The 20,778-nt window shown below is 54.1% G+C and overlaps 1 protein-coding gene across 1 annotated transcript in view; it reads right to left on the bottom strand.

Moving 5' to 3' along the window:
* Window positions 1-13,196: 13,196 nt before the first annotated feature.
* Window positions 13,197-20,778, bottom strand: part of Mvb12b (multivesicular body subunit 12B) — a 160,205-nt gene continuing 152,623 nt past the window's right edge. Inside the window, exon 10 of the mRNA XM_076568837.1 lies at window positions 13,197-16,752. Coding sequence (XP_076424952.1) covers window positions 16,666-16,752 — 87 coding nt within the window. The 3' untranslated portion in view covers window positions 13,197-16,665. The remainder of the gene's footprint in view (window positions 16,753-20,778) is intronic.

Below are 20,778 nucleotides of genomic sequence, written 5' to 3'. Positions count from 1 at the left end.
CCCCTCTTTGCATTCTTTCTTTATGAGATCCCGAATTGTGACATTCGCACCGAAAAAAAAATCTCTGCGCTTATTTGTGAAAAATGTATATTAAAACCAAAACCCATCACATGGAGAGAAATCCCAGATGGTTTTATTCACAAGCAGTAGAATTAATGGCCTCTCTTCTCTTTATAAATATTAGAAGCAGATGAGTTCATTAGGATTGTGCCGTAATAAAGAAAACCTGCTCACTCTGACAAGACAGCCACTTATCTATCTACCAAGTAACAAAGCTACTTCCGGCGTGTGAAACACAGCCCAAGTCGCCGGCCTTACCTGGGCTGTTTTGAAATTAATGAAAACCACGCCAATTCCACATTCTGCAAAAGAAAGTCTTGGGGTGGTAGTGGTGGAGGGGAGATGATGGAATTCAAGAGATTTTTTTTTTTTTTTGAAAATGTGAGTGATTTTGAAAAGCGAGGGTTTTGAAATGTTTACTTTGTGGTGGTTTGAAATTTTTACATCTTTCAACAAAGAGGCCAGAGAAGTGAAAACACGTGAAGAGACTTTCTGAAAAGCACGATTCAGCAGAAGTTGGGTGAAGCCGCTGAGGGTCCTTTATCTGAGGCAATCTGTGCATGTCATGGGGCGGGGAGGCTCGGAGCTCAGCCCCGCTGGCCCACCCCAGCCTGAGGCCTCGGCTCCAGCTTCAAAGCGCAGTTAGTGGAGCGTCTTGGGAGGGAATCGGACACCTCACTCTGGGGACCTTTATCCCCAAGCTCTGTCGCCTGATGTGGTCATCTCGTTAGTCATGGGAAACCTGGGGAATTTCTGTTTGTGCCTCTTTCTACACTTATTAAGCAAGAAGTGGGAGGCTGGCAGGAGAAACCAAAAGATGATTGCTGTCCCCTGGGCTGCGGCACTTGGGACCACAGCCTATCCGTCACTGCGAAGGCTGCATGGAGAACCCTGCCCAGAGTGGGAGAAAGTGAGCACTCGGGGCCTCCTCGTCCGCCATGTCCTGGCTGGGCTCCCATGGAAGGGCGTGGGCTAATATAGTCTGAGAAGGGAATGCCTTTGGGGGAGCCAAGCCACAGCTTAGAAGAATGGCATGTCACCAGGTTCTGTTGTCCCATTGTGTAGCTCAGACCTTTCCCCCACTTCCCCCAGCCAGACAACAAGAAGCTGTCACACAGAGCACAGGTACCTGCACAGACCTGTCCCTGCTGTGGGAGAGGGCCAAGATGGAAATCCTCCAGGCTCCTCTCCTCGTCTGTCTGTCTGTCCGTCCGCAGTGCTGGGGTTGGAATCCAGTGTTTCTTGTCTGCTAAACAAGTGCTCCTCTGCTGAGCTGTTTCCCCGACCCCAGCCTGGAAATCCAGTTTCTAAGCATCCTTTAGACCACCAAGTCCCAGTACCTCCAGATGGTTCCAGAACCTGCTTCTCTCTGGCCGTCTGTCTTGTCTAGTGTTCTCTTCCTCCAAGTGTGCCGGGCTGTGACGCTCCCCCAGGCCCAGGTGGACTTCTGAGCCGAAAGATCAGAGTGCCCCTTGTGCCCCAGTCACACATGTATCAAACTTCTGGGCAGAATTTTTGGGGAAGCAACAAGTTTGAGCCAAGACCCTGCGATTGAAATTCTCCAATAAATCCCTCCCAGCTGAGCCCTAAGGGTCTGCAGCTAGCTTCAGCAAGCAGGGGTGGTGGGGAGGGTTTTTTTCCTTTTTTTTTTTTTCCTTTTTTTTTGCAAACTTCAAACAGGACCTGGGGTTGGGGGGTGGGGGTGGGGTGTGCTGAGAGAGGAGGCCACCGGCCAAGGGCTCCGAGTTAATTAAAGAGACTGTGCTTACACCTATAAACTCAGCCCTTCATACATGAAAGCCCGCTGCTTGCTTTCTTGCAGGGCTACCTCACGGCGGCCGGCGAGCCTGGAAGTGGGAGGTGACTCAAGCCACATTGAGAAGGTTTTGCAGCCCCTGGAAGGCTCCAGCCAGGGCACTTTGCCTTCCACTAGGAGCTAAGACTGTTCAACGGCTTTATTAAACATTGATCTACAATCTTCCAAAGCAGTCCTGGGCACCTCCCTCGGGATGCATGGGCCACCCCTCCCCCTTTTTGTCAGACAAGGAAAGTGGGGTTCAGAGAGGACAAAGTGACCCACTCAAGAGGATGTTGTGGTACTGGAGAAGGCAGAGCTAGAGCGCCTACGTCAATGGCTGGGGCAGGCACCAGCAAGGGACAAGCTGCTCTCCCCCCAGCCCTGGCCCCTTGCACTGCCCGTGACATTCAATCAGGTGCTGGTGATGCCTGGCCCAGCGGTCCGGGCAGGCCCCCTCAACCTCCCAACGACAAATGGTTCTCGTTTGAAAGGGAGGTTATAAAAACACATGCCCAGAGACACTGTCAGGGAACGGAGGATTAATCTCACTTCAGTCAAAAGACCATTCCAAATATTTTTCTGGGGGTGGGAGGGAGTGGGGGTGGAGAGCAGCCCTATCTGGGAAGGCAGTCAGGTTCCTGGGGTGCCCCTCAGGCTGGGCTCCAGGGGCATGCTGTGGTGTAGATCACTGGGGCTGGGGTTGCTTGTATGTACCTGGTGAGGCTGGGCCCAGTCGAGCCCCTTGCTCTGAGGCCCGGGTCCCCACAGCTTGCTTTGCAGGAGGCCTCCATGCTGGCTTGCCTGCTCACACCATGTCCAAGGGCTTGGCTGTGTTTCAGGGCCCTTTAAGTTGCCGAAGGGAGGGATTAGCCGTCTGGGACATTTTCATTTTCTGGATGGTGTCAGAGGCTGAGTGTTTTTTCCTGGCCTCTGGAGACCAGCTAGGGGAGGGCACTACCCCATGCCCTTTACCGAGACCCCAGGGCCACACATCAAGTCACTTCCAAGACTCTGGGCTTCTAGGCATAGACGCTTGGGGTGCAGGCTCTTGGCAGTGGCCAGGCCTCTGTTTCTCAAAGGCCCTGTTTATTGAGGGCATAGAGGCCGACAGTGGTATGTTATAGGTTTATTCATATCCTGGAAGGGCTTTAATTGAGCCCACTTTCCGACAGGGCAAACTGAGGCTCCGGCATGTGCGGGTGGCTTGCCTAAGCCCTGGAAGCCAAGAAACAGTGACACATTTTCTTAACCTTTGAAACATCTTTTCAAGTAGGGCTGTTAACTCATGGTGTTACTCACGCAGAGGTCGAGGCTCGGGGCTGACTTCTCCCAGCCCAGCCTTGCTGGCAATGGTGGGACTCCCAAGCAGTGAGGACGAGGAGGCCACCGTGGGCTGGCATCTTTCCAAGCACACGTCAGCAGCGTGCAGACAGTAGATTTGTCTTCCATCTGTTAAAGCGTGCAGTGCTTTCCCTGTGAGACGGTCGGTCTGAGGGCCCGAGGTCCATGGTAGCACACGTGAGGTCAGGGCCATCCCCATGGGGTCCAGTGAGGGCTGGCACCAGGCCACATGTGCTTACCCCAGCAGTCCAGTGTGGCCTGACTGGGTGCCAGCCAGCTGTCCAGAGCCAAGCTAAGGCTGGGGGCGCAGTGGGCCCCCACCTAGGCTCCCCACACCCTATAGGCAAGGTGCTATGACAGCCTTCCCTTTATTAAACATGGCTAGAGACCCACTTCCCAGCCTCTCGTGGGACCAGGGTGGGCCTATGTAGCTGTGAAGTGCCTTTTCTCTGGGGACCTAAAAGAGGGACTCCTGGCACTCAGAGACCCACCCGGGAGTCCCCTTTAGGCAGTGGAGTCCCGTGCTGGGGTCTTGCAGCTTTGGGTAAGTCTATTGGATTTCAGTTTAGCTTGAAAGTAGATTTCAGACAGGATCTGCGACTGTCTGGCAAGAATGGGTGGTGAGCAGGAGGAGGGTGCCTGTGTGCACAGGTGTGTGGGGCGTCACAGACCTTACATCCTCGGCCCCTTCCTGCCCACAGTGGAGGGGTCTTCCTCTGGACATTCCAGCACTCTGCTCACTGTCCTGACCTCACACCCTCCATCAGAAAGTCCTAGAGTGGCTGATGGCTGTTGACCATGTGAGGGGGAGGTGGCCGGCTTGAACTGCCTGACTTCAGGAGCATCCTGTCCCCATACAACAGAACATCTCCCTTTAGATGACACCCTCTGGGCTACATTCATGGAGTTGGGGGTGTATAGGATACTGTTCTTGGTTTGATGGGGCCCTCTAGGCATCACCTAGGCTTCACTTTCCTCATTTGCGAAGTCTAAGAATACCTAGCAGCAAGGCTATGCTGATAACGCCCACTGGAACAATGGCATTCCTCATCATCTCCAGACAGCATCTCCTCACCCCTCACTCGTGTTCACCATGGACTGCTGGCATCTTGTGCCAGCCCCCAAGCTCAGGGCACACCTCCATCCTCCAGGAAGTTTCTCCACCCATCTCCCACCTGTCTTGGAAGAAATAAATTGTCAGAATAACATACATCTTAAAACTATTTGAGAGGATAAGGAGATTTAAAAAAAAAATTGGTGTGTATAAGTGTGTGCCTGTGTGTGCACAAGTGTGTGTGTGTGTGTTTGCGCGCGCGCATGCGTGTGTGTGTGTGTGTGTGTGTGTGTGTGTGCGTGCGTGCGTGCGTGCGTGCGTGCATCCTCATGGAAGTCAGAAGGGGCGTCATCCTCTGGAGCTAGAGTTACAGGTGGTTGTAAGCTTCCCGACATGTATGCTGGGAGCTTGGGTCCAGTCCTTGGCAAGGACAGGAAATGCTCTTAGCCACTGTGCCGTCTCTGCATCTCCCTTTGTCTCTAAAATTAACAAGGTCTTGCCATGCAGCCCTGGCTGGCCTGGAATGTGCTATGTACAGCAGGCTGGCCTCAAACTTGCAGTGACCCTCTCACTCTGCCTCTGGAGCATGGGGATCACAGATGGCATAGGAGACTAACCGTAGAGGAAAAGATGGACCAGTGACCCACACTGATGATTATGTTCACAGGAAGAGCTGCCAAGGGAGAAAGGGAGCTATGGGCTGGAGTTGGTGTTGCATACAGACACAGCAAAGAAGTCCCTTTGAATGTGTATAAACAAGCCACGTGTGGTGGCCTGCACTTTGAGCCTCAGCTACTTGGGTGGCTGAGGCAGGAGGATCACTTGAGCTGAGATGTTTTAGGCCAACATGGGCAACACAGGGGACCCTCTGCCCTAAAGAAGCAGAGTAAAGAGAAGAGGGAAAAGTTCCCCTCCCCCCACAGTTGGGGAAAGACTTCCAGGCCTGCATAGATGTTACCAATGACCCATAGACATGTGGACATGAGCTCAGCTCCATTTGTCAACAGAGAAACACATTTCAACCACAGCAAGATGCAAGTTCACACTGCCTAAAAGCCCGAAAGACCTAGGATTTAGTTAAGGAAATGGGGTTATGGGAACATCCATGTTCCCCACTCTCTTATCTCAGAGCCTCTGATTCAGGGCCACACTGCTTTTAAACCCTAAAGAACATTTTAGGACAGTTTCAACTATAGAAAAAGCACCATTTTTCAGACTCCACATGTAGTTTTGCTTCTTATTAATATCCCTCAGGAGTGTGGTGACAGTATGTATTTTTAAGAGTGGTTTCATTATTTTCAGTTATGTGCATGTCTGCACATGTACAGTGCTCATGGAGGCCAAAGGCACCAGGCAGCCTGAAGCTGAAATTACAGACGGTTGTGAGCTACCTGGTGTGGGTGCTGGGAACTGAACTCGGGTCCTCTGGAAGAGCAGCCAGTGCTCTTAGCTGCTGAGGTAGCGCCTCTCCAGCCCCGACACACTGTTTTCATTAGCTGTGCAGTGTCTGTGTCTGGAAGAAGGAATCCCTCTGTGAAACACGTTTAGAGCTGGGGCTATAGCTCAGAAAAAGTGCACTTGCCTAGCGTTCAAGAGGTCTGGGTGCCCAAACTGTTTAATGTTGAGCTGGTGAGATGACTCCGTGGGTGAAGATCCTTGCTGCCAAGCTGGCGACCTGAGTTTGATCCCCAGGCCCCACGTGGAGGAAGGGAAGAACCCACTGCTGGAAGTGACCTGACCTCCACGTGCACATCACCGCACTAATGTGTTTCCACATATACACAAATAACCTTTTTGGACAAGTTTAATGTAGACTTTTATTCTTCATTAAACACGTGAGAGCATTTTAGAGTAACTGTCAAATGCTAGCAGGATTCTTGCATGAATTGTTCCTTTTAGAAATTTTTTTTTTAGGGGGGGATTCTTCCTCGATCAAATCTGATTTTCTTTTTCTTTCGTTCTTTTTTTTTTGAAGGTTTATTTATTTATTATGTATACAGTATTCTGTCTGCATGTGTCCTTGCAGGCCAGAAGATGGCACCAGATCTCATTACAGGTGGTTGTGAGCCACCATGTGGTTGCTGGGAATTGAACTCAGGACCTCTGGAAGAGTAGTCAGTGCTCTTAACCGCTGAACCATCTCTCCAGCCCCACTTTTAGAAATTTTATAATTTTTAAAAGTTGTGTAATTTTCCGCTGACTTGAACTGAACATATTAGTTGGAAAAGGCAACATTTTCACATTAATTCAATAAATAATTACCAAGGACCTATCTTATGCCAAACATGGCCCTGGTCATTAGAGTCTAAGCTAAGAGTAATTACTAATTCTTGCTTTTATGAAGCATAAAATGGTTTTAGAATGTTAAAGTAACATAGGGTATTTTTAGAGCTGGAGGGATGGCTCTAAAGTTAAGATCACTGACTGTTCTTCCAAAGGTCCTAGGTTCAATTCCCAGCAACCACAACTATAATTTAATTCCAGGGGATCTGATGCCCTCTTCTGGCCTTCATGGGGTACCAGGCATGCAAGTGGTGCACAGACATGCATGCAGACAAAATACCCATCCAAACTCATAACAATAATAATAAAATCATAGGTCTTTCTACTAATCTAGATATCCTTTGCTTTTATGTATTCAGAAATCTTCACAGACAACTTGCACCTTGTTAATTCCTCAATACATTTATGCCTGTTTGAAAGACTTTGGATTTCATTTCTTGGTCGGCTGCCATCTATACAGAGGAGCACAGACCCTTCTGATAACCGTTTTTATGCCTGACACCTTGCTCACCTCTCTCCATTCTAACCATTTGTTGGTTCCTTTGGTTTTCTCTGCAGATGATTATATAACAGGACAAGCATGGCGCCTCTGCCTCTCTCCTTCCCAGCGGTATTCTGCCTTTCCTCCGTGTCTTACAGCACTGGCTTACACCTCCGTGCACAGCGAGGAAATGGTGGTTGCATGCCTGCATCCTTGACTTGTCCTTATCCATAAGGATAAGGTTGGTGCTCACAGAGGCTCCTAAACTAAGGTGTCTATTAAATGCAACTTCTGCAGTGGATGACAGGACTGTGGCCGTATTTCCTTAGCTCACTGAGTACATTGCCCCGGCCCCCTTCCCAGTATTGAACATTCTTGAATTTAAATAACTTATTTTTATGAATATGGTATGTTGTCTGTGTTCATGTGTATGCATATTTGTGCCTGGTACTTGTGGAGATGAGAAGAAGGCATTGGGTCCCCTGGAACTGGAGTGACAGATGGTCATGAGCCACCATGTGGGTGTTGGGAATTGAACTCAGGTCCTCTGGAAGAGCAGCCAGTGCTCTTTACTGCTGAGCCATCTCTCCACCCTCTGTTGAAAATGGCATTTAAAGTTTTAATTTTGTGTGTATGATTGTATTGCTTGCATGTATGTGTGCGTACCACATACGTACCTGGTGCCCGTAGGGGTCAGAAGACATTAGATCCCGTAGAAGTAGACTTAGGGATGGTTGTGAATGACAGTGTGGGTGCTGAGAACAAACCTGAGTCTTCTGCAAGAGTAGCAGCTGTCCCTAGCTGTGGAGGCCTCTCTTAAGCCCCTCCTACTTCTTGAGATAATCCCTACTTGTCATAATATTTCATGGAAAATCTTGTTCTCGGACCCTAGGCCAAACAGGCCTGACTTCTGTGTACTGTCCTTGTTTGGCTTGGACCAACTTAAGACGAACTGAGGCACCCTCTCCCTTCTGTGTCCTAGAGACAGATGTGTCAGGAAAGGCATGTTTCCTGTGTGGCTCAGTTCTCCATCAGTGTCCAGAGGTTTGCTGCTGTGCTTTGTGCTGGTACATCACACCAGGAACACAGGGCAGAGCAGAGCCTCTTACCTCACGGGTGGACGGGAGCAAGAGAGAAAAGGGGAGGGGCTGGGCCCCCACTGTCCGCTCTGCCCAGTGACCCGAAGACCTCCTACTGTGCCTTATCTCCTACAGACCTGCCAACTCCCAGGAGTGCGACCCCAGGGAGCAAGCCTGCAGCACGAGGGCCTTTGGATGACACTTGGGATCCACACAGAAGCTGCAGGAGTAAACTCAGCCTCACAGTGCCTTGGTCTATAGTTTGAGGGTGTGGAGAGAGATCGTTAACTATTCTTTATTTTTCTTATATATTATTTTAGTGTGTGTGTGTGTGTGTGTGTGTGAGAGAGAGAGAGAGAGTGTGTGTGTGTGTGTGAGAGAGAGAGAGAGAGAGTGTGTGTGTGTGTGTGTGTGTGTGAGAGAGAGAGAGAGAGAGTGTGTGTGTGTGTGTGTGTGTGTGAGAGAGAGAGAGAGTGTGTGTGTGTGTGTGTGAGAGAGAGAGAGAGAGTGTGTGTGTGTGTGTGTGTGTGTGAGAGAGAGAGAGAGAGAGAGAGAGAGTGTGTGTGTGTGTGTGTGTGTGTGTGTGTGTGTGTGTGTGAGAGAGAGAGAGAGAGAGAGAGAGAGAGAGAGAGAGAGCGAGAGAGAGCGAGAGAGCGCGAGCGCATATCTGGGCAGGTGTCCTTGATGGCCAGAAGCGTGTCCGATTCCCTGGAGATGGAGTTAAATGTAGTTGTGAGCCGACATGGGCATTGGGGACCAAACTCAGGTTTTCTGCAAGAGATTATGAGCTCTTAACTTCTAAGCCATCTCTCCAGCCCCGTGTTTATTTTTCTTTTATTATTTTTATTATTACTTGTGATACTGGGGTTTATTATTATTATTATTATTATTATTATTATTATTAGGTACTGAAGATTGGACCCATGGCCTCACCATACTAGGCAAGTGTTTTCACTGACTTACATCCTCAGATTCAATGTTTTTAAAAGATTGTGTGTGTGTGTGTGTGTCCTCGTCCATGTGTCTGTGTCCACGCGCATGCACATGCGCACATGCACGCACGCACGCACGTGGAGATGCCCGTAGGGGCCAGAGGTGTTGGATCCTCTGAAGCTGAAGTTAGGGGCAGCTGTGAGTTACCTAATGTGGATGCCTCCTCCTGTTCATTTTCTTGATACAAGGTCTTACCTAATACTCCAAGCAGTCTAGAACTTACTATGTAGCTCAGGCTGGTCCCAAACTCCTGTTCCTCCTGCCTTGGTCCGGTTGCTTGGGCCCTATTGTGTGGGAAGGATGCCTTGGCAGAGGAAGTCTGTTCACCTCAGGAGAACCAAGAAGTGGCGAGAGTAAGAAGGGGTGGGTAGGGGAGAATGGGAAGCTCACAATTCCCCCAGGGGCACATCGCTGATGACCTGCTTCCCCTGACTTCCTGAAGGTCCTACACATGCTGGCAACCAAGCTGGCTTCTGAGGGCTTGGAAGATCCAAACCACAACACTGGGGAAGTGTGGACACCTGGCTTCAGACAGCTATCAGAGCTGCAATCTGAGGTCACCTGTGGAGGAGGCACTGGAGGGGACTCCTGGAACTCACTGCCTCCGAAGAGGTTCTTGTTGGATCTCCTGGGGTGGGTCTGGTGCACGAGTGGGAAGAGCTCTCAAGACGCCCGGTGTGGCCGGGATTGAATGGCTCAGCCTCCGTCCTGTGGACAGGGAGAGTGGGAGGTGGGCGCGTGGGAGGTGGGCGCGTGGGAGGAGATGGGCGCGTGGGAGGAGATGGGCGCGTGGGAGGTGGGCGCGTGGGAGGTGGGCGCGTGGGAGGTGGTGGGTGCGTGGGAGGAGATGGGCGCGTGGGAGGAGATGGGCGCGTGGGAGGTGGGCGCGTGGGAGGAGATGGGCGCGTGGGAGGTGGGCGCGTGGGAGGTGGGCGCGTGGGAGGTGGTGGGTGCGTGGGAGGAGGTGGGCGCGTGGGAGGTGGGCGCGTGGGGGTGGGCGTGTGGGAGGTGGGCGCGTGGGAGGAGGTGGGCGCGTGGGAGGAGGTGGGCGCGTGGGAGGTGGGCGCGTGGGGGTGGGCGTGTGGGAGGTGGGCGCGTGGGAGGAGGTGGGCGCGTGGGAGGAGGTGGGCGCGTGGGAGGTGGGCGCGTGGGGGTGGGCGTGTGGGAGGTGGGCGCGTGGGAGGAGGTGGGCGCGTGGGAGGAGGTGGGCGCGTGGGAGGAGGTGGGCGCGTGGGAGGAGGTGGGCACGTGGGAGGTGGGCATGTGGGAGGTGGGCACGTCTTAGGCCGCTCACCTTGTGCAGCCTCTGCCCGTGTCCCCAGTCAGGAGGTCCAGACTCTCAAAACCATTCCCAAGGGCTGCTGTCTGGCCACAGCTCCCTAGCCTGAGGTGTGGGAGAGGGGGGGTGGGAGCGTGGGGTCCAGCCTACCTGCTGGGGAGGTTGCTGGCTAATGCCCTTCCTCCACAGCCCTGTTTTCCTACACCTTCCAAAGGCCAAGAGTTTCCACCCAGGGCCAGGCAGGAAAGAACAGAGCCAGAGAACTGAGTCCCTGGCAGGCTCAGATTAGCTTCTGTGTTCCCTCGGCCTTCTGTTGCTGTTCTCCCCAGAACAGGCTGCCAGGGAGCGTCTGTAGCCAAGGCTAGTCACCACTACCCGAAAGCCTGCCGCGTCTGGAGCCAAGCCTGTGCTGGGGCAAATCTGTTGAGACCATCTCTGGTTCCTTTGGACACATCAAGACTAGTGCAGAGAGGCTACTGAAGGACCTCATGGTACCGCTGGAGTCCATCTCCCCCCGCCCCCCCCGACTTCTCACGTCTGTTTACCCCTCCCCGTCGGCCCTGCCCACTCCTGTGGCAGGGGAGGATATGATAAACAGGCCCCCTCCTCTCAGGGTACACACCGAATGAGAGCGTCCAGTGGCTGCAGTTCAGTGACTTGTGGTAGGTTCAGGTCGCTTGAGATGGAGAACCAATACCTTCTCTGCAGAGTGGGGCAAGGCAGAGAGGGTCTTGAAGGATGAAGAGGAGTTTACCAGGCAGAAGTGTGGGGAAATACATCCTAGGTAGAAGGAACAGACTAAGCCAAGACAAGGAGGCATCTCAGAGTCACCTGGGGATCGCAGGTCATCTAGCAGGGCCATTGGGAGAAGTGGGTCGGATCTGGGAGGGGACAGGGACTCTGGAGGCGCAGGCTTCATTCTTAGGGTGCAGTGGGAGTGGAAGGACCTGCTGGGAAGATGAATTCAAGGAAGGCGGGGTGGGTGACTCACTTCTGCTGGGGAGGGCTGCTCAGGGTGCAATCCAGGGAAGTGCTGGGCCAGCCAGTGCTGAGGCCAGGGGAGAAGCAAGCTGGCACCAGACAAGGACTGTCCCCCAGCTGACCTTCTGGGCCCCGGGACTCTGGATTTGGGATGAGATTGGGGCTTCAGCTATTTCTGAACTGAGACTGTAATCTTGGAGGCCATGTTAGCTTCCTGTTGCTATGATAACACACCCGAGAAGATCAGCTTTAACAATCGGAAGTCTGTTGACTCTCAGAGATTTCAGGTCATAGTCTTCGACTCTGTTGCTTCAGGCTGGGGAGACTGAGGACAGCTGCTTACTCCACAGTGGCCAGGAAGCAGGGAGGAGATGGGGAGGGGTGGGACAGGAGATGGTACCAAGGGCAGCCCCAAGGATGGAGTCCTGTCAACTAAGTCTCACTCCTTTACTCTCTTTCTATTGCCTCCAATGGCTCAACAAATCATAACCACACCAGTGGATGTAGCCACTGCTAGCGTCAGAGCCTTACGATCATTTCTGAGAAGCCTGTTAACCGGCAACTATGACTTTATCACGGCCTTTGGAGGACATTTGAAATCCAAATTATAACCGTGCCCATCTGCTTGTGGGTATCATGTACACTGCTGTGGGGAGCGTAGGGGGGACTTCAGGGACCCAGACGGTGGCTTGATGAGGCCCATCAGTGAGGGTGGGGCAGCAGCAGCTGCCTTGGGCTCCCTGAGCGAGTTTCTGGCTTGGTCACCTCGCCAACTTTGGTCTAGGTTGGAGGGCATGGGGGCTCATCGGGTGTGCAGGCTCTGGGCCCTGGGCTCATTCTGTCTTTCCCTAGTGGTGCAGAGGACTCCTGTGACTAAGGTCTTACTTGTATTTTCTTCCCAGGTGTCTCAAACGCAGGACGCAGGGAGGGGCTTTGCATTCTGTAGCGAACTGGCAAATTGTCCTTGCCCCAGAGAGAGGCCTCCATGTCACTCAGCCTCCGAAATGTGCTCAACATGCTTGACTCACTCCATCTTCCAGAGGGAACTCTGGAGGGAGGGCAAGCATCATTCTGTCAGATGAAGGAGCTTGCAGAGTCAGAACCAGAACTCAGACCTGGTTTCCCTCAAAGATGCCTGTGTGTGGGGCAGGGTGGCCGGGGGACGATGACTTTGCTATGTGGGAAAAAGACTCAAGAGATAGGAGGCTGGGGTTGGGAAGTCAAGGGTACAAGTGTGCAGGTGCCCCTAAGTTTCCGGGAGCCCAGGAGAGGAGTGGCGAGTCAAAGGTCACCATTCTAGCTCCTTCCCACTGAAGCTGGTGTGTGCTGAGCTGCAGGCAGCCAGTCAGGCTGTGAGGTGGGTCCTAGAGATGCAGAAGTCACAGCCAGGGCTGGGGAGGCAGGGCGCTGATAAGGAACTCACAGGGAACCTCCAATGTGTGTGGGGCCCCCAGCCATCTCTGCAGGTGGCATCCTGCAGCAGGTGAGCAGTTAGGACAGGCCCAAAGCAGGGGAGCTGCATCCCAACACGCTGATAGCCAGCCGAGCCCTGAGGCCCAGAGACAGGATGGGACAGCAGGAGATAAAAGAGCCCTCTTCATTCTACTGGGGTCTTGTTCATAGCAACTGGGATTTCTCTCAGGAGCTTCCGAGGGTCAAGGATGTCGGTGGTACCGAAACCCTCAAGTCACCTGCCAGCTCTTTCTAGAAATCTGAAAAGTGAAGGTAGTGGCCACTTGGCCCTCAAGAGCCCTGGAAAGCAGGAGAGAGAGCTTGCAGCTGGCCAGAAGGCCTCCCCTGAGGGACACTGACCTCTGCTGGCTTTAAAAATAACAGCAAACTGGGGAAAAGAGGTTAAAACAAACATTTATTTAACAAATTATATTAAGAATACAGCCACACAGTGAAACCCCCTTTGCCAAGCAGTCACCTTGAATAAATACACAGGAAGGCAGCTGGGCCTAAGGGCCTTGTTCCCAGCGCCACACAGTGGCCCAGCAGCTCGCAGGCTCTGAAGGGAAACTGCCTGGACTGGTGCAATGGCTGCGGCTGCTCCGCCTTGCACCCAGAGCAGGGGAAGCTGGCCGCTCTGCTGTGCCGCCTCACCTGAGAGGGAGCTGGGTACAGGAACGAGGGCCCAGCTGCTTCACCAGGCTCTGGGGGCAGAGGGTCACAGAGCGGTTCCGTGAATTCGGCACTTCACGGCCTGGCGGCACATCAAGGCCTTTCCTGTGACCGCAGCAGGAGAGATGCTCACAGGCTGGGGGTCCTCGGGTCACAGGAGGCACAGGATAAGCTCTCAGCCCAACCTGTGCCCAGAATCCACTGCCATGGTGAGGTGAATCCATAGCAAAAGAAAGCCCACCGCAGGGATGGGCACAGAGGCCAGATAGTTGGCACAGGGACATTGGGGTCAGGTTCTGCCCCTGCCACTGGCAAGCTTACAGATATGCCTCAGGCTCTTCATGGGACAGGGGACAAAGAGCACCCAGTGCTGGGCTTGTTTGGGGATGACAGGAAATGTGCTTAAGACTGCCAGGTCTAGTGCCCAGTGAAGGAAGGGGGTGAGCTCAGGATCTCGGGGCCCTTGTGTGTATGTCCTCCTGACCGAGGGTCGTCAGCTTCTTCCTGCAGAATGGCCATGGTCACAGGTGGCCACATGCCACTGACCACCAGGAAGAATACTCATGACTCTGACCTGTCCTTTTCCCAAGGTGAGTGAGGCGGATGTGAATTCTTAGACTTGGCCTTATGATAAATTTGCAAGTGAGCCCGGAGGCCCCTGCTCATCACCCATGTGCCACTTCCAAGGCCCTAGGAAGGAACGGACTTTTCAGTGTGGGGACTGGGGGAGGGTGCTGTGCTCTGGCTAGCCTTTTCAAGAGAAAGACGTGTGCTTGGCAGGGACAGCAGCAGCTGTGGGACATGCTGGGGGGGGGGGGAGACCTAAGGGAGAGGCTGCAGCTCTTCACACCTCCCAGGGTTCCGTGTGCTCATCTCACAGCGGCCAGGGGTGAGTGCGGACAAGCGGTCCACACCATCCACCAAAGGCCACTCCATTCTGCTGTGAGCCGCAGCCCCACCTCCCGGTCTGGGCCTGTGCCGGGTCCACACAAGGTGAACAAGGTGCACACACCACCACTACCACTGCCAGAGGACAGGAAACCAGGGCTTGGGTGCGACCTAAAACTTACAACAGACACCAAGTTGTCCTTAACACTTCAAAAGCTAGAAGCTGTTGACGCTACAACATTCACAGTCAAGGTTATTCTTAAGTCTGCCATGTCCCGAGGTTACTCCAGCTCAGAGCTTGCAGTTTGCACTTGTCCCAGTGGTGGAGTCCTGTGGGAGGGCGTGCGTGGGTGGCAGCGCCCGCGTCCTGCCTCCAGGGACCTCTTCACTTGGCCTTCTTGATTACCGACAAAGGGTCCACTGTCTTCACCTCGGAACGCCCAGGGCCTGTAGGAGCTTCAGGGAAGCCACGTTCTCCATCAAGGGAAGGACGGACGGGGGAGGGCCTCCTGGCCTCACTGGGTAGGACAACTTCACAACTGGGAAATGGAAAGAGGTGCTGAGACAATGTGTGCAAGCATAAAGGAAGTGGCCAGGAGAGCTCCCAACCTTCCCAGTGAACTCAGGCCATGAGTGCTCGCCTCCCTGCTGGGCCACTTGGTGTTACACCAGGAGCAGCAGGCACAGGTCCTCAGGCCCCCGGCTTATGGAGCCGTCTGGGGGACAGTTCATCAGCTCTCCTGAGCACCAGTGTGGCATGGGTTCTGACCCCACAGGCCTCTGGGACACCGGCATTTGAGTTAACTACCTTTTCTTGGCCTGTGCTGCCTAGAGGCTGTGGGACCCAGAGTCAGGGGGGTTGATGGGTACCCCACGGGGTGTGCTCAAATCTGAGAGAAGGTGAGGTGACCATTCCTGACACAGAAATGAAGTACCATCAAGCGAAGAAGGCTGACGGAGGAGGGAGGGTAGGCCACAAAGGGCCTGAGGAGCTGAGGGGCTGATGAGGTTGGTGAGGTATTTTTGGCCCTGCCTTGGCTCATGCCATCTTGTTGGCTGCTTCTTGCTGCTGATCCTTTTGCACCTTGGCCACTCAGCTGCCTGTGGCTCTCTGGAGCTGTAACTGGAGAGGTTTGTACCCACTGGAGTGCAGTTGCCTGTGGCCACTGACCACTGTGCACACCTTCACATCCACAGACACTCCAGGGACCAATGTCAGACAAACCCTAACAGCCAAATATGGCAAAGCAGTGCATCATGTGAGGCTGAGAGCTGGGACAGCAGTGGCTACTATTTTCATGGCAACACATGTGGAGTTGAACTTGGCACCTCAGATGGACACCTATGAAATGTACTAGCCAAGATTCAGAGGCCTGGGACATAGGGACTTTTCAAAACAGCAGATCCCTGGTAGGAGGTGCCTTCTAGACTGTGGGTGGGCCTGGCTGAGAGGAGTTGATGCCCTTGTACTGTGTCCCTGCAGGGCTGGGTACCATGCCTCTCAGAGTCGCCACCAGGTCAGGGCACGAGGCAGAGGCATATGGAGGCTGTTGCTGGCAGGAGGATGCTCCATAGATGAGCCCTTTGTGGGATTGGAGCTTGTGGCCAGGCCCAGCACCCTAGCAGCCAAGTTTCTGTCCAGGTAGGCCCCCAGTTACTTCCACAGAGACCGGAGTTCCATCTGCTCTCTGGACATCCAGTGTGTGCGTTGGCGGAAGAGTCCACGGTTGTCTGGAGTGAAGCAGAGACCTGTTTTCTCAGTGTCCTCATAAATGCATGGGCCACTTGAGCCTATTGACAGGAAGGCTTGTTCTCAGGTAGCCTGGGTCAGAGATGATCAGTGCATCTTGCAGGGTCCTATGTGATGCAGTCAACCCCGGAGTCTTCCAGGAGAGAGACAGTGGCTTTGTGGGATTCTTAGAGTGGGTGATGGTCAGTTGAAGGGAGCCAGAGGGCATCACTGGGCCGCTGGAACATGTGCCCGGGCCCTCATGGGTGACTCCAGGTAGGGAAGGATTCTTCTTTCTTTGTGGGGTAAGTGGTCATCACACAGGTGTGCTAGGAGCCTCTGGTCACTAACAGCACATACATTAGTCACAAACAACGTTCCCAGGGAGGCAGGGGAGTCTCGTCAGGCAAGCTGATGACCATATATGACCACACAGCTGCCCAGAGTCTCTTGGTCAGTGGGGAGGGCAAGCAGAATGGGCAGGTGGGGGAGGGAGTGACTCTCCCCCCAGCCACCCCATCAGTAGTCTGGGCACCGGGTAGGAGACGTCTTCTCCCCCAGGAGGCTGGGGCTCCTCAGGACTGGGGGATCTGCTGGCACCGGGTAGGGCTGGGTGGGAGGCGTGCCGCTGCGCTCTGCTCCGTGCGGAAACTGTACTCATACTGCAAGAAGAGGAACAGAGGCAGTCAGGCCAGAGGACCCTAGAGAAGGCCCCGGCTGAGCAGCGATGATGCCAGCCCCTGCTGAACCCTGGGCAGAATGGCTGCTGGGAACTGAAGCTGGGGTAGTATATTACTGTTCCTATGTGTGTGTGACAGGCTCAGGAGGTGACAATGGGTAGGTAGTGTTCACAATCCCTGCCTGCCTCTGCAGGGTAAGACTTTGCTGAGTGCACACTTCTGGTACCAATGGCAAGCTCACATGAGAACCTTGTGCCAGGCCGAGAGGCAAGTACCTTCCTGCTCCTGCTTGTACCTCAAGGAGGGACCACTGCAAGGCTGTGGGGAAAGGCCTGTGAGTGGACTCCATGCCTGACCAGCGGCCTCCCTCCGTCCCCAGATCCCGGGACTCCTTGCCACCAGGCACACTGTGCACTGTCCAGGACAGCACTTTAGTGGCCCGAGAGCCCAGGGAAGGGCTTCTGGACTGCTCTCACAAGTGCATACCCTCTGCAAATGTTCCTCACTGCACCCAGAACCTGCCCTGGTGGGGACCCTGCACAGTTACACAGATGGGCCAAGCAGATCCTTGGTGGTGTGTGCCATGCTGTCATCCTGAGCCAGGAGCCAGTTCCATGGAGGATTATTAACTCTTACACTGGAGACCCCAATTCTGTAGGGTCTGGAAGTAAAAGGCTCCAAGTCCAGTGAAAACTCTGAGAAGAAACGAGTCATTTGGGTGGGGAGAGGGGCCCTGCAGTTCACTTGAAGGCTGAGACATTCAATGTGGCCATTGGTGAGGAGCAGCGGAGGATTCCTTATCCTGACAGAGGTGGCGGGGGGGGGGGGGGTTGTGGAATAGCCTGGCAACATTAAGTGAGAGATGTTTAGGTTAGTGGTTGCCAAACGTGTTCAGTCAGTCGGAAGTGGTGAGTGGCGGGAGGCCCTGAGAAGGCTTTCCAACAGAATGCAGCTCTGAGAAGAGCTTTGAGCTTGGCTACTCTGCAGGACACCTGCCCGCTATGCAGCCTGTGGAGGAGAATGTGGTCCGACTGTAGCAGGAGAAGCTGCAGCCCCCAGCCAGGCCGTGTGGCCCATGGCCCTGCTGGCATGCACACTGGCCAATCAAGGCCCACCAGCCTCAACACACACACATACACACACACACACACACACACACACACACACACACACACACACACGGAGAGCTGCGGGCAGCAGGGAGAAAGAAGAGCAGCTGGGACTGAGGTCCAGTGTATGATCAAGAAGCCACTCAAGACAGCACCCACGCAACCCGGTGCGTCCTGCTCCACAGCATCTGTTACCAGGATGGGTAGACAGAGTCTGGGCCGGGTGCTGCAGGAGCCCTCGGGCAGGTCTTCCCGCCCAGGATCTTGATGGACTCACTTCTAAGGTGAGGTGTGGTCCTTCTAATCCCAGGGGTGGCACAGGTCCATCCTTGGTAGCAAGCGGTTTCCAACTAAACATCTGGTGGCTATGAGGGGAGCCCATCAGAGCATCCCACAGCACCCCCTCCACAACACTACCCTCTAGTGACCCTTGAAGGTACACCATCCCATCAGGCTAACATCCCATCAGGCTACCGGCAGCTGGCTACCCAAGAGGCTTCAGGCAATGGTCAGCACAACACTGCCACCTGGTGGCTGCTCAGGTGTGTGCACGTCAGTGAACAGCAGCATGTTAGAGCCTCTGTTGGCTTTATCAGCACCTACAGGTCTTACTCTGCTGGCAGTTGGGGTGTCTGTGAGTGGGTGGGAGAAGGAACATTTAGGGGTGCGGGTCAGGATTGCAAAGGCATAAGTTATATGAAATCCTTTATGCCTAGGGCTCATAGGGTGGTGGCAGAGGGGCCTGGGAACTTTCCACACAGCCCAGGACTCAAGCAGGAGCACTTCTTGGAGCATGGGCCTTTCCCAGAGAAGAGCAAAACATGGTAGGGCAGAGGAGCAGGGAGGCTTATGGTACAGGCTTGGGGATGGAGGGCCCAGATGCCGTTCCCAATGGTACAAGGGCCTGGAGCATCAGGACACCAGAGGAAGTGCAGGCTGGAGAGAGGACATTGGTTTTGCTGGTGGCTGGGAGTGGGTCCCCAGGAGTGTCCAGGGGAAGAGACAGTAAGTATATGTGTGTGTGTGTGTGGGGGGAGGTGTTGAGAGGTATCTGGGGCCACAGTGACAAGAGCATGCATTCAGAAAACAAGAAGACAGGCCTATGCCCTTAGGGTAGGGACTGGCAGCCCTTGGGAGCAGGATGCACAGCCCTGGAGCAGTGTGAGAGGCAACACCCTGGTGTGAGCCACAGATCCTCACTGGCGCCCACCAGTCCCAGGCTAGATGGGATGTAATTGTGGTGGTGGGGTCTGGGATGATCTGAGGTGTGTATTTTCAAGTGGCTTCGAGGTGACTGGATGTTGGGGTCAGTTCTGAGAGCCAGCCTGACCAATCCCGTGACCAACACAATCTGGGGTTAATGTGGGGAGGGTAGGAGTGGAAGGGCCAGAGTCTATGACATGGTGGTTGATGGGTACCAGGAAGGAGGGACCGAGGACAAAAGGGGGGGTACCCCGCTCTGAAAGCCAGGACTAAGGTGCAGTGTCTCTCCGGTGAGGGGAGGTGATCCCAGCAGGGTCAGGGCTGGAGACACAGCCTGAACTGTCTCGGAAGTGTGCTCTGCTGTGCTGGGCTCCCAGGGCAGGAGGAAGCCCCGGGCGGTGGTGATTCCTTCATCTGATACTGTCTGGTTGGCCTGGCTCCAGACTAGTCAGTCTGAGACAGGGTCTGGGTCTGGGCACCTGCATGTGGATGGAGCTACAGCTTCCTGGGCAGTGGGGGGGGGGACAGTTGGCTGACCAGGCAGGGGGCCTCAGTATGTGGGGGTCATGCAGTCCTGGCCTGTGATGGCTGGGAGTAAGAGAGGGTCTCTGGGAGGGGCAAGGACTTGCCTCCCAGTTCACCATCCAAGTTGCCATTTCTCTCGACCCTGGCACGGAGTACAGGGAGGAACTGCAAGTGCACACTTGCCCTGACTTGCCCTACAGCCCTCGCACATGAAGACCCTGGGGGCCGACACAGCACACAGACCCCTTGGCTGCCTGCCCTCTCCCTGGAGTTTTCCCTTTTTAGGTTATCCTGGCTGGGAAGAGTGGCCACCCCCACTCTTGTTCCCCTAATTCCCCAAATGAAATTTCAACATATGTCCCCCAACATAATCCCCCTTAGGCTGCGGATAACCTTCCCACAGACGATGTCCTCCGCCTGGGATTCCTCGTCCCCAAAATGTTTGCCCAAGAGACTAGGGCCGCTTCTGGAAGCCTTTCACTCCCTTGGGCAAACAGAGAGTACCTTTGAAGGTGGATTTGAGCCCAGATCTGTTTACTCAAGACATTAGTCTTCTGCATAAGGAAAACCTGCACTTGAGTACAAACAGCAAATCCTTTTTGAATTAAAAAAATTTTCAATTAAAAAGCATTTGGTGTGCAGAGCCCAGTTCAGCTGAGCAGTGTGGGGCAGTGTGCCCTCTGGTGGGCACAGACTGTCATTGCAACTGTACCGCTGGCCTGGCCTAGGAAAGAGATGTCACTGTCAGGGGCTCCGTCGGGGACTTCCGGGGGCTCGGGACCTTTAACAGTCTTAGGCCTTTCAGGCAGAGACAGGTCACAGTTTCCACAAGCCCTTGCTCACCATGAGACCAGTGTCCTGCTAGTAGAAGGGAGCACCATCACAGAGGCTGTCACTGCAGCACCATGAAGAGGGGTGACCAGACATTTCCTGCCACTCACGGGAGCTGGGGAGCCACTGGGGGGCTCTGTGCAAGCACACCCCACAGCACCTGTGCCCAGGAGGCAGCGATGGGGACACCAACGGCATTTATACAAGTCCCTGGCCTGTTTTAATGGTTGGTGAGGGGAGGCACGGCCTGGGTTGGCGAGCAGGCGCTGTGCCTGCCCCTGGCCCCGCTCTTCCTCTCCTCATCAATACCAGTCATATCCACCAGAGGGCTCTAGACGAG

The sequence above is a fragment of the Peromyscus maniculatus genome, chromosome 4 (assembly GCF_049852395.1).
Source record: "Peromyscus maniculatus bairdii isolate BWxNUB_F1_BW_parent chromosome 4, HU_Pman_BW_mat_3.1, whole genome shotgun sequence".
Taxonomy (NCBI): Eukaryota; Metazoa; Chordata; class Mammalia; order Rodentia; family Cricetidae; genus Peromyscus; species Peromyscus maniculatus.
The sequence above is the reverse complement of the archived record's forward strand: the minus strand, read 5'-3'. Positions and strand labels throughout refer to the sequence as shown.